Here is a 14,362-nt window from a genome sequence, read left to right as displayed (position 1 = left end):
CGTGGAGCCGCCTGGACACGCCCCCAGGTGGCTCTCGCGATCCTTGAGACGGCGTGTGCTGACGCAACTTCCGGCTGCGACCTACCGGCTCCTCGGTGATTGGCCTGTTGTCACGGGCTCCAGCGTGACGTGCTGCCGGGCCGTGTGGTCGCACGTGAGTGGAGGCCTGAGGACGCGATTTGGAGCCGGGCCTTGGCCTCCGCGGCGGTTTGGGGGGTGTTCTTGAGACTCCCCGGCTCTTGTTGAGGGTGATCGCCGCGCAGATACAGCATGGTGAGCAAACCTTGGTGGTCTCGGCGGCGGAGCGCCGCGGTCGGGCCGAGGCCGGTGGCTGGGGCCGGCTGGGTTTGGCTCGGAAACCTGCCTGTGGGTCCAGTGCCCCGAACTGGGTCGCCCCATCCCGGCCGCGCTTCACTAGGGCGGTGGCTGGAAGCGATGGCCTGCGTCCCTTTGACCCCGCTGGCTGTGGCCCTGCGCGGGATCGAATCGCTGCAGACCTGTGCCGGCCCACCCAGGGCCGGTAGGAGTTTCTGGTTGTTTTAGACATGAGTCAGTTTATTTATTATAGGATTAGAGCACTTAAAATTGAATAGTCGAATAAGACTATTTAGAAAGGGATGATGGTAAATGGTATTAAAACATTGGATGGTTTAGACTGGTCGGTAAGATGAAATGTTCCCCTTTTTGGAACTCTCTAGTCTGGGATGTCCCTGGCTCCTGAGCCGTCTGTTGGAATCCTGCATTGAGCACCCAGTCCAAAGAAACTCACCAGGCGTCTGACACCGCCATGGTTCATCTTTCCCTAACATCAGTGTCTCATTGATTTGCTTGCTAAGAGCAGGGACTTCTGATTTTTTTCACTGTTGTACTCTCCGCTTTCACAACAAAGCCTAGCACAGAGATAGTGAAGGTGCAACCAGTATTTGTTACGGAAGGTAAGTATGAATGCTGTAAAATACAGCTACAGTTGCCAGCCCTAGAAATGGAGATGTGAAAAATCTGCTCAGATTTCACATCACTTACTTAAAAATGCATGTGAAGACTACTGTGTTGGGATTGGGTGTTTCATGGCTCTCTTTAATTCTTCTTTTCCTCTTCCTTTCAAGCCTCACAGGAAGAAAAAGCCCTTTATAGAGAAGAAGAAGGCTGTGTCTTTTCACTTGGTACACCGGAGCCAACGAGATCCTTTAGCAGCAGATGAGTCTGCACCCCAAAGGGTTCTGTTGCCCACCCAGAAAGTAGGTTCTGCCAGTAGGTGGACTGTTAATTTTGTTTTGTTGTATTGAGGATCATGCCTGGGAAGTGGTCCACCACTGAACTACACCCTCAGTCCCTATTCGTAGTTTTTAGTGCATTGTTAGCCCACTGTTACTCTCAAGTAATGGGTCTTCTTAGAAGTGATCTGTGATTATTGTCAGACTTACATGCTGATTTCAGACTTATGTGCTATACCACATATATTAGTTTGGACTAGAAGGATAGAAAAATCTCCATTTGGGATGTTTAAATGAACAAAGCTTGGTAGAGCAGTTGTCAATATTCACTAAACTACCAGTTACAATGCTGCATGATGTTATTTAAGGGACAGCGCTTACTCTACCTTTGCTTTCCCTGGGATCCTTCCATTTCAATGTCTTCACAAGGCTTCATTTTGCCTTCTGGTGTCACTTAGTTCATCAACTATGAGACATCTGAGCTCCACAGATTAGCTCTGGAAGATGCCAGGAAGTCTGGAAGAGGTTGGTAGAGTGTAGAGGGTAGAGATTATTAGAGTGTAAGATGTGTTAACATGTGAAAAAGTGTTGAGAACATTAGCTATGTTTTAGCTCTCATTAAATAAAAAATGGAGGTTTTTGTTCGTTGAAGACTTTTCTTGTCAGGATTTAGTGGCTCATGCCTGTAATCCTAACTACACAAGAGTCTGAAATCTGAGGATTGTAGTTTGAAGTTAGCCTTGGCAGAAAAGTCCATGAGAATCGAATCTCTAACCAGCAAAAAGCCAGAATTGGAGCTGTGGCTCAAGTGGTAGCACACCAAGTTTGATTAAAAAAAAAAAAAAAAAAAAAGCAAGAGTTTGAGGCCCTGAGTTTAAACCTTAGACTAGCACCCAAAAGTTTAAAAAAATATTTTTTTCTTACAAATTCAAGAAATAATACTTACTTTTCAAAGTTGCCAAATCTTTTAGCTTTTTAAATACATAATAAAGCAAGTGTGTTTGTGTTGCTTAGATTGAAGCATTACACAGAAATATCTAGTAGTTATTGTTTGTATTTTTGCTATGGTGGTGGTTTTTGGGTTTTGATGGGGGTTTTTGTTTGGTTTTTTTGGATAAGGGCATGCTACATCACCCAGGTAGGTCCTGAACTCAGAGGCTTTAGTAATCTACCTCAGCTGCCCAAAGAAATAGGATTCTAGACATGTGTCACTGCATCTAGCTTGTTTTTATTTCATTTTAATTTTGTGTTTAGAAGCTGTTTTATGAGTTAGTCTGTGCCTCGTTCCTATTAGCCAGTGTTCATATGCTGGAAGTTGTGCTCATGTAAGTTTCCTGAGACTTAGCCCCAGGAGGGGTAGTAATCCCATTCTGTTTATTATCTAAGGTAAATGAAGAAGAAAGGCGAGCAGAACAGAGGAAATACGGAGTGTTCTTTGATGATGACTATGACTACCTGCAGCACCTGAAGGAACCATCTGGGCCCTCAGAACTAATTCCCAGTGCCTTTGGTACATACAGCAGCAGAGATGAGAAAGAAGAAACGCTAGTAATTCCAGTAAGTCTTCTCAGCAATTCAGTGTGAAAGAGTGAGTGAGGGCATGGGTATAGAAACTACTGGCTCATGTTTTAAGTCAGAATAATTGGGATTAGAAGTATGTCGCTATGAAGAATACAGCTGGCGTGTATGTGCCCTGTGTGTGCCTATGTTTACCACCATCAGGAGGGGATAGCAGGCCACCTCTTCTCTAGTGGTGGGTGTCAACAGTAGCAGCATTTTGACAGGGTCAGAACTTTTGATTGATATACATACTTAAGGGAGGCAGAGTTTTCAAGAAAAGCAGCTGACATTCTGTATGGTAGAATCTACTTCCTGATCCTAAACTGTTCTAAGATAGAACCTCACCACTGAGCAATGCTTAAGTCTTTACTGCTTGTGCAAAGGTGCAGGCTAACCATAAGAATACAGCAAAAATAGATTGTAACCCAGTGCCCATCGCTCCTCTCAACAAAAGTACAGTGTATTTTACTACTTTTAAATACAAATAAGAGAACATATTTATATGAAAGTAGTGCTACTCAAGGAAGATCATCCCCCCCCCCCCCGTTTATGTTAAAGATAGTTACTGTATGCCTTACTTACTTTTTTTTTTTTTTTTTTGTAAATAGGAGAGTTCTGATTTGAGGGAAGGGATCACAGGGTCTTTGCACCTCCTACGGCTCTCCTTTTTTTTTTTTTTTCTGCTTATGTGGTGCTGAGGAATTGAACCCAGGGCTTCATGCATGTGAGGCAAGCACTTTTACCACTGAGCCAACTTCCCAACCATGCCTCACTTACTTTTAATATAAAGTAAATATTCTGTGGAGAATTGGGTTTGGTCAAAGGTGAAATGATGAAAAGGGCACCAGTTTCCCTCTGCTGCTTTTTTCCTAATCCTCTCCTTGCCTAAGCATTTTCTTTCCTTAAGGAAGGTCTGATCATAGCTCTTGCAGTTCATGTTGAAAGAGAAGAGTAGGAGGTTAGGTTTCTGGTTATTTCCCCCAGAGAAACAGGTATAACTACAGCCTCTCCGTTTATGAGCTCCTATAATGTTCCCCATCTACCATCAAACCTCACTCATGGTAGAGTCAGCTTCTTTAGTCCTTTCTTCCTCAAGACTCTATCAGCATTAGTATTAGGGCATTTTTTGGCTCACTGCCTTCTCTACCCCACTGAGGGAAGACAGGGGCCTAGTGGCTCAATAGCTTTATCTTTCCTAGGGAGAAAAGTTTTATAAAGTACTAAGATTTGTCTGGCTGAATTGTACTGACCAGTACAAGACTAGCATAGCATTTTGGTTTTTAACAGAACAAGGCTATTCCATGGATAATTTAGTTGGTTTCAAAGAACAAGTGGATTCAATTTTTAAAGCAAAAGTATTATTGATTTTTTTTTTTTTTGGTCGGTCGTGGGGCTTGAACTCTCGGCTTGGGCGCTAACCCTGCACTCTTCAGCTCAAGGCGAGCGCTCTACCACTTGAGCCACAGCACCACTTCTGTTTTTTAGTGGTTTATTGGAGATAAGAGTCTCACAGACTTTTCTGCCCGGACTGGCTTTGAACCGTGATCCTCAAATCTCAGCCTCCTCAGTAGCTAAGATTATAGGCATGAACCACCGGCGCCTGGCAGTATTATTGATTTTTTTATAGTCTGTGCAAAATGTGAATTAGTTCCATGTACTCCTTTTACTATAGTTTGTCTCAAACCACCAAAATTTGATAGGGAAGCAATTCTGAATAAACTGTAGGAACAAAATGTAAGGCAGTGTAGAAAGCAACATAGAGATGAGGGTGCTTGAGCATGCACTGGTTTTCACAGAAGCAAGGGGGTGGCTGCGGTAGGCAGTGGGCAGGCACACTCCTCTAAAGAGAAAATAATTACTCTCTAAACTACCATTTATACTGTCTACACTGCCATTTCAAGGCTTGAAAAATTCTCCCACAGTGACGTGTATAAAATGCAAGCTGGTCCCCTCCCCACATTTTACCCTCAGAATTTCAAGATAACCAGAGTACCATGAAAAATTCATATGCATTTTTAACTTACTTTGAGAGTAGTAAAGTATTACATGAAGAATCCATGTCAGTAGTAAGAATTGTCCATGGCTTCAAGCCTTAGTGTCATCCCCACCCAAGTTTCTGCATCATTTCCAGACATAATAGCATACAGAAGCAAGTGAATACAAATGATGGAATATTTTTTAAACAGATGATGTGTATTTGTCATAGTTTTAAGGAATAACTAGTGTAATATACAAAAACCTACTAAGATGTACACTTGAAATAGTGGATTATATACTATGAAAATTACATCTCAGTAAAGCTCTTTAAAAACAGAGTCTACAGTGGAAAAAATTTTCACCCATGTTTATACCACTGAGAATCTCATTTTGGAAGCATGGACAGCTTGCTGTGTTCACTGCAGCTATGAGACATAGCTCGTGGTCCTTAGAGGTGTCCAGCTCGGAGCACTCTTGTCAAAAAAAATGAGCTAGTGAGAGCCTCCATTCCAGCAGCCTGCCTACTACTGGACTGTAGGCAGGGGAAGTGCACAGAGACTTAACATATACTGTTACCCTCACACTACTGGCTGGTTGAGGAAAGAAATTAAAGATGAAGGACCAATTGGGAATATAGGCTAGCACATGTTTAAGTAGCTTGCATGGGTTTGAATCCCAGAAACTCTTTAAGGACCAGTCTGTATATGGTACTATTACCTATTTTGACAGTGACAAGAAGTGAAATATTACCAGGCTTAGGATTAAATGGCATAGTGTGATGGGACACATTGTGGGACAGTTCGTAGGACAGTCACTTGGGGATGGTGATGGAATACATATTTGTGATGTATAATGGCACCCAGGGGTGACAGAATGTAGTTGTAATGGTTTTCTGGGACTGCTGTAACAACAGGCATGCTAAACAGCACGCATTATTCTCACAAAGTTTAGAGGTCAGAAGTCTGAAATCAAGATACTGGCAGAGCCATTCCCATTTGGAGAGCTTAGGAAGATTATCAGTTGTGGCAGCCATAGCTCCTGGAGCTTCTGGACAATTTGTCCTCAGAGTTCTTTGGCTTGACATATCACTCCAGTCTTCCTGCATCTTCATCCCTCATTTTCCTTATCTGTCTTCACGTGTCCAGTGAAGTGGGGTTCACACACTTGAATCTGACTTCATCTGGACTAATTCCATCTCTAAAGACATGGGATGTTTTCTTTTACTAATAACCCCAGATAACCTGTTAATCCATGAATGCGTAACTCCATTCGTGTCAGTAAAGCTCTTATCAACTGGTTTCATGTCTTAATATCTTTTAATGAGGAGTAAATTTCTACATGACTCAGAGAGGACAAGCTAATGGGCCTGATTCCAGATATGGTCACATTGTGAAGGGCAAGATTAACATGAATTTTGAGAGGATACTTTTTAACTCCATATAAGAATTGATAGTTTCTAAGAAAATCTAATAGTTGTGATTTCTTTTTCAAGAGCACTGGGATTAAGTTGCCTTCATCAGTGTTTGCATCAGAGTTTGAGGAAGATGTTGGATTGCTAAATAAAGCGGCTCCAGTTTCAGGTGTGTTTAAATTCTTCAACTTTTCCAGAAGACAAATTTTTACATAAGGAGATGGAATGATGTAGAATTTTATCCTCCTTGATAAAGAGTTGAATCCGTTGAGTTGTGTTGGAATTCAGATTATAGATCCTGAGGCCAGGATGGATGTGGTCAGCAGATTTTTGGACATGCTATCAGAAGCATAGGTCTTTAGAGATCATATTTGGAGAGGAATGTGGGAAAACTGTTTGTGTGGCTCTCATAGAAGAATGTTAACATTCACCAAACCTCTTACAAAGATAATAGTGGTATTAAGCATTCATTACAGATAGTAGTGTGATTTTTAAACAGTAACCTGTGGTTTTGTACATTTTTTCAGTACCAACATTGTAATTTAGAAGAAACACTGAAGTCCACAGAAGTAATGTTTGGTGTTTTCAGAGCTACATTAATTATTGGCTAACACAATAGCATTGCCGCATAGCACTCTTTATTAATTTATACTACTCAGTTGCCACTGTGTGGCAGTGTCTTGCGTGTTAGACCATAATAAAGCATAGTCCCTGACCTCAAGGAATTTATGTCTAGAAAAAGTAGTAAGTGGGCACTAAATGCTGGTAGATGGGCACCAGACCCAGCCTCAAGGAGTTCAGCAAGACTTCCAAGAAGGTGGTGTCTAAGTTTGTCCTTCTATTCTTTGTGGTGCTGGGAATGGGACCCTGGGTCTCACATGTGCTAGGCAAGTGTTGTATCTCTGAGGTGTAGCCCAAGCTCCCAGTGACTTTCTACATTGAAAGCAGATAAAAGGAGGGAGAGAGGAGTGGGAAAAGTGGTCCAGATAGAAGACTGTAGAAAAGCAAAGAGCATGAATATCAAAAACTGCACCAATTTCAGATTGCCAGAACGGTAAGGGTTAGGAGGACATTGGACTGGAGAGTGGCGCACTGGGTAGAAGATGGTATTGGAATCTGCTCCAGATTAAGTTGGTTCTTGGACGTTTTCTTGGGGGGGAAAAAGTCAAAGATTTTCTTGAACTCATTATTTTTGAAAGAATATAACTGAATGGTCAGGTACAGTGTCTCATGCTGCCTGTAATCCAAGCCACCTGGGAGGAGGCATAGTAATTAGAGGCCAGTCAGGCAAAAATTGAGATGTACTTCTCAACCAGTCGGCTTAGGCATGTCAGTATGTCCCTGTAAGCCTTATGTTAGGAGGATTGTGGTCCATGACCAGCCCTGCCAAAGACTAAAGACCCTTTCTAAAAACATAAAGAAAAAAAAAATCTTGAGGTATGACTCAATTAGTGGAGTGCTTGCCTAGCAACAAGTCCCTGAGTTAAAATCTCAGTATTGCCATCCTCCCCTTAAAAATAAAAAAAGAAAGCCAAAGGAGGAGGTTTTGATTTATTAAAAATCTCACAACAGAACGACTGAACGTAACAGTATACAACCATTTGAGTTACTTGAGTTAGATTCTTACTGGTGAAAGTTTTTGAATTTTGCTCAATAAAAAGAAGTTTACTATTGTAGATCTGTATTGGAAGAGGTTTTAATGGAAAAAAACAAAAACTTTCTTTTCCCATTCTTATCTTTCCAGCTAGGCTAAACTTAGTTATTGGCTTAAGCTGTGTAATCCAGGTTGGTTTTTTGTTGTTATTGTTGTTTTGTCAGTCATGGGGCCTGAACTTTGGGCCTGGGCGCTGTCCTTCAGCTCTTCAGCTCAAGACTAGCACTCTATCACTTGAGCCAAAGCACCACTTCGGGCCTTTTCTGCTTATGTGGTGCTGAGGAATTGGACCCAGGGCCTCATGCATGCAAGACAAGTGCTGAGATTGCAGGCAAGTGCCCTTACACTGGCTGACCTTAAGTTTTAGTCATTCTTTTATCCTTACTACACAGTAGAATGTGGCTCTCCCAAATCTAGTAAAGTGAATGGCTCTTGCTTTCTTCCTTGGGAGATTTTGTTCAATTTTGTCTTCCTTTTAGGCCCTCGACTGGATTTGGATCCTGACATTGTCGCAGCTCTTGATGATGATTTTGACTTTGATGACCCAGATAATCTGCTTGAGGATGACTTCATTCTTCAGGCCAATAAGCCCACCGGAGAGGACACAAGAACAGATATACTGTATGTGGCTGTGTCAGCAGAGATAAGATCGCTGCTGCTTCTTCAGGGGCTAGAGGGGATGAGAGGCAGCCATCCTGTGGAGGGAAGAGATCTTTAGGAGCATCTATTCTGACACTTTGGTATTTTGGAGCAGAAACCATATAAGTGGGAGACATGCTGCTAGGTGAAGCTGAAGTTCAAGAGCACAATTGCCACGTCATTGCTAGTCTTCCTTGCCAGTAGAGTCAAGAGGCATCTCAGTTCCTGCCTGCCCTCGAGCCCTTCCAAAATGGCATCCAGTTTTATGTGTGTAGAGTTCTGTCTTCTACTCTCTTGACCCTGTTGTTTTGACACGCCATGTGACTCTTTGTCCTTAGGAAGTCTGAGGACGAAGATGGCTGTGAGTGGGAAGATGTGAATGAGGAGGAGGAAGAAGGAAGTGGCAGTGGTGACTGTGGCTCTGCAGGCCCAATGTCAGATGAAGATGACACGTCTGCCCCTGGGACCCCATGTGGAGTCAGCGAGCGGCATTTGTTCTGGAACGAGGAAACGAAAAGTCGCTTCACAGACTATTCTATGACCTCCTCAGTCATGAGGAGGAACGAGCAGCTGACTCTGCACGATGAGAGGTTTGAAAAGGTGAGGCCCCAAATGATGTTGTAATGTCTTTTTTAAAGTGAGAGGTTGAACCCAGAAGCCTCTTCTTTTTCTTAAAACCCATGCTAGATTTAATTTGGGAAGAAATGTGTATAGCTTCAGAGGGCTGGTGATAATTCTGATTTTCTATTTTCCTAGGCATTGGCCTGAGCACAACACAAATACCACGTCTTTCAATTACTTATGTTTGGAGTTTTCAGGCATAATTAATATTAATGAACAAAAGTGAAATGGAGTATAAGATGCTTTAAAAGCCTGAATTGTAATATACTAGATTTTGCTCTCCTGTGACAGCCTGGCTGCAGGGTGTGCAGACCCGTCCCACAGCCTGTTTGTGCAGATTGCTGTCCACCTGTCCTGTCCTGTCCTGTAGCACTTACCGCCTCCTGACGTCTCTAATATGCTTATTATGTATGTTCTATACAAGTTTGTCTCGGATTAGAATGTGAGTTCCCCAAGGGCAAGGATTCTTGTATGATTTGCTCACTGGTATGTGAGAAAGCCCTAAAGTAGTCTCTGGCAAATAGTAGGAGTTCACGTTGTTCAGTAAATGTGAGCCAGCGAAGGAATGACTTCCTTCAGGATCAACCCAATACACAAGTTCTAACTTTGCTATGTTCTCACAAGTGTAAATTTCCCTGTCAAGAGAGCCCAGCTGTTGTGAGCAGCCACTGAGCAGGAGATACATCACACCCACTGTTGTTCCACAGAGCCTGACCATGTTAACAGCATTTCACTAATGTCATAGACATTGACTAAGCAATAACAAAATCTATAGAGTAATAGGCTGTATTCCATTCCACAATCTTTTGGTCTTACATAGTCAAGGAATTTGGAAGAATTGTTAATGCTGTAAGATAAAGAACTCTGACTATGTTATTCTCCCCAGTTTTTTTTTTTCATGTTAAATGAACCTTGTTTTCAGTCTTAAGTGTGAATCTAAATGTACTGGCATAAGCCAGCTGCCACTGGCTCATTCCTGTAATCTTAGCTACTCAGGAGACCAATATCTAGAGGGTTGTGGTTCAAAGCCTGCCCAGGCAGAAAAATCAAAAAGACTGTATCTCCAAAATAACCAGCAGAATCTGGAAGCACGGCTCAATGGCAAAGTGCCAGCTGAGCAAGCAAGAAAGCTGGTGCCCTCAGTCCAAATCCTGTTACTGGTTAAACAAGTTAATTGGTTAGTTAACTTACTAATTGTTAAAGAAATACTAGCCTAAAATGTTTTCAGTGCCTCTTTTATTAATGGTGCTACATCCCTTCCCTTCCTTCCTTCTTCCTTCCTTTTTTTGTTTGTTTTTTGTGGTAGTTGGGGTTGAACTGAGGGCCTTGTACTTCTTGTACTTGATAGACAGGCAGCTACCACTTGAGTTCCACCCCCCAGCCCTCTTTGCTTTAGGTAGGGTCTCACTTTTTTCCCCTTGACCAGCCTCGAGTTTGATGCTTCTGTTGATATTTCCTTATGGTTGGGGTGACATGAGGGTGCTACTTCACATCCAGCTTTTGGTTGAGATTGGTATGAGCCACCACTTGAGACACTGCTAATATTGTAACAGTAGTTATGATCTTATAATAATAATGCTTAAAAATTACATGGGAAAAAAGTTAACATAAAAGTAATATTGAAATATTGTTTCATGATGTCTCTTTTTCAGTTTTATGAACAATATGATGATGTTGAAATTGGAGCTCTGGATAATGCTGAATTGGAAGGTTCCATTCAGGTCGACAGCAACCGCTTGCGGGAAGTTTTGAATGACTACTTTAAGGAGAAGGCAGAGAAGTATGGCGACTTTTCTTTCCCTCATTCTGCTGCAGTTTTCGGTCCCCAAATGATATCTGTAGGTGCACAACTGAATTATGGGAAATGGTCCACCTCATTAGAATCCATTGTTAAGGAAATAATGTTTTAGTAATCTTGGGTTTGCACTCTCGTATGTTGGGCCTATATTTTGATATTAAGAGTTTTGAAGCTAAATGTGATGGTAGGAGTATAGAGGGAACCACTATCTCTCTATCATTTATTTGCAGATGTTGTGGTAGTATGACAGAATGGGAGGTAGGAAAACACAGTGGTGTTGGAGAATATCATGGTGCTTGTAGCTTCTGGCTGGATAATTACTTCAACTTACACATTTTCATTTCATTGTTGAAATAGCTGGGCATTCTGAGAAACAGATGTGGTAACAATGAAGAGCTTTTCTTTCCAGTTGGATTAGCAGAATTGACTTAGCAAGTTATTTGTGAATCAGCATCTGCATCAAAGTGACTTCTCTGAGAAGCTGATGAGCTGTTTAGATCTAAGCAGGTCAGATGCTGGGTGATCACTATGCTGGGAAGATCCCACGGCAGGAAAGGAGTTACATACTTTAAATCTATGTCTGTTGTTTGAAGAGATGGATGGGTAATGATTTCCCAGGCTTGTAAAAAGCCTCTTTTCCATGGGAAATTCCCATGTTTGTTTAGTATATAAAATAAGTCATGCAACAGTACAGATAGTTCTCACCTACTTTTCAAAGCAGAGTGAATGTTCAAAACCAATTGGAAGGGCAAAGTAAGGCTGGACCTAGTCAAGTTTATCAAACACAGGAATGTGAGGTTTTAGAAATTGCTGCTGTTCCCATAGCTGTTCTCATCAACCTATACTAATGGGTGTGTTTTCTCTGTCTCTCTGTCTCTGTCTGTCTGTCTGTCTGTCTGTCTGTCTGTCTCTCTCTCTCTCTCTCTCTCTCTCTCTCACCCACCTTTTTTTCTTTTCTTAACTCAACCAAAAGTTGTGTTAAATTGAATACCCTTGAACCCTTTGAGGATCAAGACCTGCCACTGAATGAGCTCCACGAGTCTGAGGAGGAAGAGCTCATTACTGTAGTTCTGGAAGAAGCCAAAGAGAAGTGGGACTGCGAGTCCATTTGCAGTGAGTCCCTGTTCTCCATCCCACTCCGCCTCAGGTCCAGCTAATCTGAAGGGTTTAGCAATCTGAAGGGTTTAGCGTACACTTCAAAGAAGTGCCTGTATTTCAGTAGAAACTAAGCTTTTATGGGATTTATGGAGAAGATTTTATTCCTAGAACTAAGTTGTAAACAATTTTAAAAGACTCCCCCGAGAGATCCTAGTGTTGTTTTTGTACTATAGAAACACTAAGGCCAGGAAGGTGATAATGCTTTGCTGAAAGTATTCATAATTGATACAGATCTCTCTCTCTCTCTCTCTTTCCTTTTAAAAGGTACATATTCTAATTTATACAATCATCCACAGCTTATCAAGTATGAACCAAAGGTAAGTCCTAGTGTCCTGAGGTTTTTTTGAATATCTAGTACAGAAAGTGGAGTTAGAAATATTCTCATAGTTTTGTTCCTTTGGGCTGGTGCTATTAAGGAAAAGTATGCACCATAATGGTGTTAGTGAGCTGTTAGTGTGGTGTTAGTGAGAAATGGAAATAACTCTGGTACATTTCCTTTCTGTTTCAGCCCAGGAAAATCCACCTTTCTTCTAAGACTGGAATACCTCTCAATGTCTTACCTGAGAAAGGACTTACAGCAAAGCAGGTTGAACGAATGCAGATGATTAATGGCAGTGACCTGCCTAAGGTGTCAGCACAACCACGGTCTAAAAATGAAAGCAAAGAAGATAAAAAAGCAAGAAAGCAAGCTATAAAAGAGGAACGCAAGGTAAAATACATTTTCCAGATGTGAAATTTGCAAAGCGCCCGTGGACGGGAGGTTTCTGGGAGTTTGTTTTTGTGGCCTTTTGTGGAAGTAGTCTATCCATTTGAAGATTTATATTATAATGGGGAATCTTCTCATGCAGGAACGACGAGTGGAAAAAAAAGCTAACAAGTTAGCATTCAAGCTGGAGAAAAGAAGGCAGGAAAAGGAGCTGCTGAACTTGAAGAAGAATGTTGAGGGGCTAAAGCTGTAGCTAATGGAAAGTTCAGAATAAGCCACCTTCGCCGTCTGGGGCCTCTCATGGGTCTTCAGAGACACAAAGCTATTTGCTTTACCATTTGTGCTGGCAAATATGAGGAGAAAAATACAATATTTGTATTATTTTTGTACCAGCAAGTTTCCCGTCAGCTGTCTTGTAAATATTGTAATGTTTTAAATTTAATATTATAAGCTTAGATTTCCTCTGAAATAAATGACTTCATGGATGTGAAATGTTTGGATAAATTAAAGGCAAACATAACTTGAATGGATTGGTGTGTTCATTTATTTGTATGGTTGTCATAGTTGTTTGCTGCAGATGTTCTCAAATATTTCTTTGAAACCTCTCCACGCCTTTTCAGGAATTACATGGTTTAATTTGCTGTATGTAGAAAAGTGGCCTGGTTAAGCTCAATTCTGAAATGCTGACTTTATGCTGCTCAGTGGTGAGAAGAGTTCTCCTGAGAACATACCACTGGTAGGAATCTTGTTTTCCCCTCTGGATACAAAGGGACCATTTCAGAAGGATGTAAATCTGAATGTTAAAGTTGTTAGGATTCACATTTCCTGTTATGTTACTGAGTGCTTTGGGGATTTAAGAACAGTGATATTAGGAAACAATAGTTGAAGTAATCAAGAAAACTTGGCTTTAATGAATCCCTTAGCTCAATATCAAGAATACTTTCTTCAGTTTAAATTAAAAAGTTTATCTTCTCGCATTATTTAATGCCTGGAACTGTCTGACTTGATTAAAATACATAGTTGAAATTTTTGCCTGTTTTTTAACATCTGTAAACTGTTTCAATGTTTAGGTAATGACACCATCATAATTATTAATTATTTGGTAAACTGTGACTCTTTGGAAGCTAGTGGCACTGAGGACACCTGTCCATTTGTGCCTGAATTGGTGTCACCTGGACTAAACTAAAACTGGAAACAATGTTGGCCTGAGTGAGGAACAGAATGATTGGGGCAGAATCATTTTGGTCTGGTGAGCCACAATTGATACCTAAGTTATTAGAAGTGTCTTCTCTGTAAATCAGTTGATTATGACTTTCCAAAGCTGGTAGGCATAACTTGCCCTACTAAGTGTTAGCACTTTAAATTTTTGTGGGATTTTTTTTTTTTAAGCGAGAATAGTACTTAATGTTCTACCACTATTGATTGAGGACGGCTTGGAGCTCAGTGCTCATGGCTCATGCCCGTAATCCCAATGACTTGGTAGCTGAGGATGGGAGGATCTCAGTTGAAGGCAGAAAAGCTCATAAGACCCCTTTTCCGCTGATAGCTGGGTGCAGTGGCTTGTCTGGCCATCCTCAGGCTATGAGAGTGATTAAGAGGATCAAGGTTATAGACCTTGATCTGC

General features: G+C 41.5%; 2 protein-coding genes across 4 annotated transcripts in view; both read left to right on the top strand.

Annotated features, from left to right (window-relative positions):
- The first annotated feature begins 130 nt into the window (after positions 1–130).
- On the top strand, positions 131–13,264 carry Ltv1 (LTV1 ribosome biogenesis factor). Its single transcript, XM_070010159.1, has 11 exons — positions 131–273; positions 1,107–1,238; positions 2,601–2,771; positions 6,244–6,331; positions 8,296–8,437; positions 8,794–9,055; positions 10,729–10,856; positions 11,848–11,987; positions 12,297–12,349; positions 12,541–12,741; positions 12,881–13,264. The coding sequence occupies exons 1-11, from the start codon at positions 271–273 to the stop codon at positions 12,989–12,991; spliced, it is 1,431 nt and encodes a 476-aa protein (XP_069866260.1). The 5' UTR covers positions 131–270; the 3' UTR covers positions 12,992–13,264.
- A 614-nt stretch (positions 13,265–13,878) lies between these two features.
- Positions 13,879–14,362, top strand: part of Zc2hc1b (zinc finger C2HC-type containing 1B) — a 33,353-nt gene continuing 32,869 nt past the window's right edge. For all 3 annotated transcript variants that reach the window (XM_070010130.1, XM_070010128.1, XM_070010129.1), the window contains exon 1: positions 13,879–13,987. In XM_070010130.1, coding sequence (XP_069866231.1) covers positions 13,960–13,987 — 28 coding nt within the window. In that variant the 5' untranslated portion in view covers positions 13,879–13,959. The remainder of the gene's footprint in view (positions 13,988–14,362) is intronic.

Source organism: Dipodomys merriami, unplaced genomic scaffold (genome assembly GCF_024711535.1).
Source record: "Dipodomys merriami isolate MVZ:Mamm:240054 unplaced genomic scaffold, mDipMer1.0.p SCAF_8, whole genome shotgun sequence".
In the NCBI taxonomy this organism is placed as follows: domain Eukaryota; kingdom Metazoa; phylum Chordata; class Mammalia; order Rodentia; family Heteromyidae; genus Dipodomys; species Dipodomys merriami.
The sequence above is the reverse complement of the archived record's forward strand: the minus strand, read 5'-3'. Positions and strand labels throughout refer to the sequence as shown.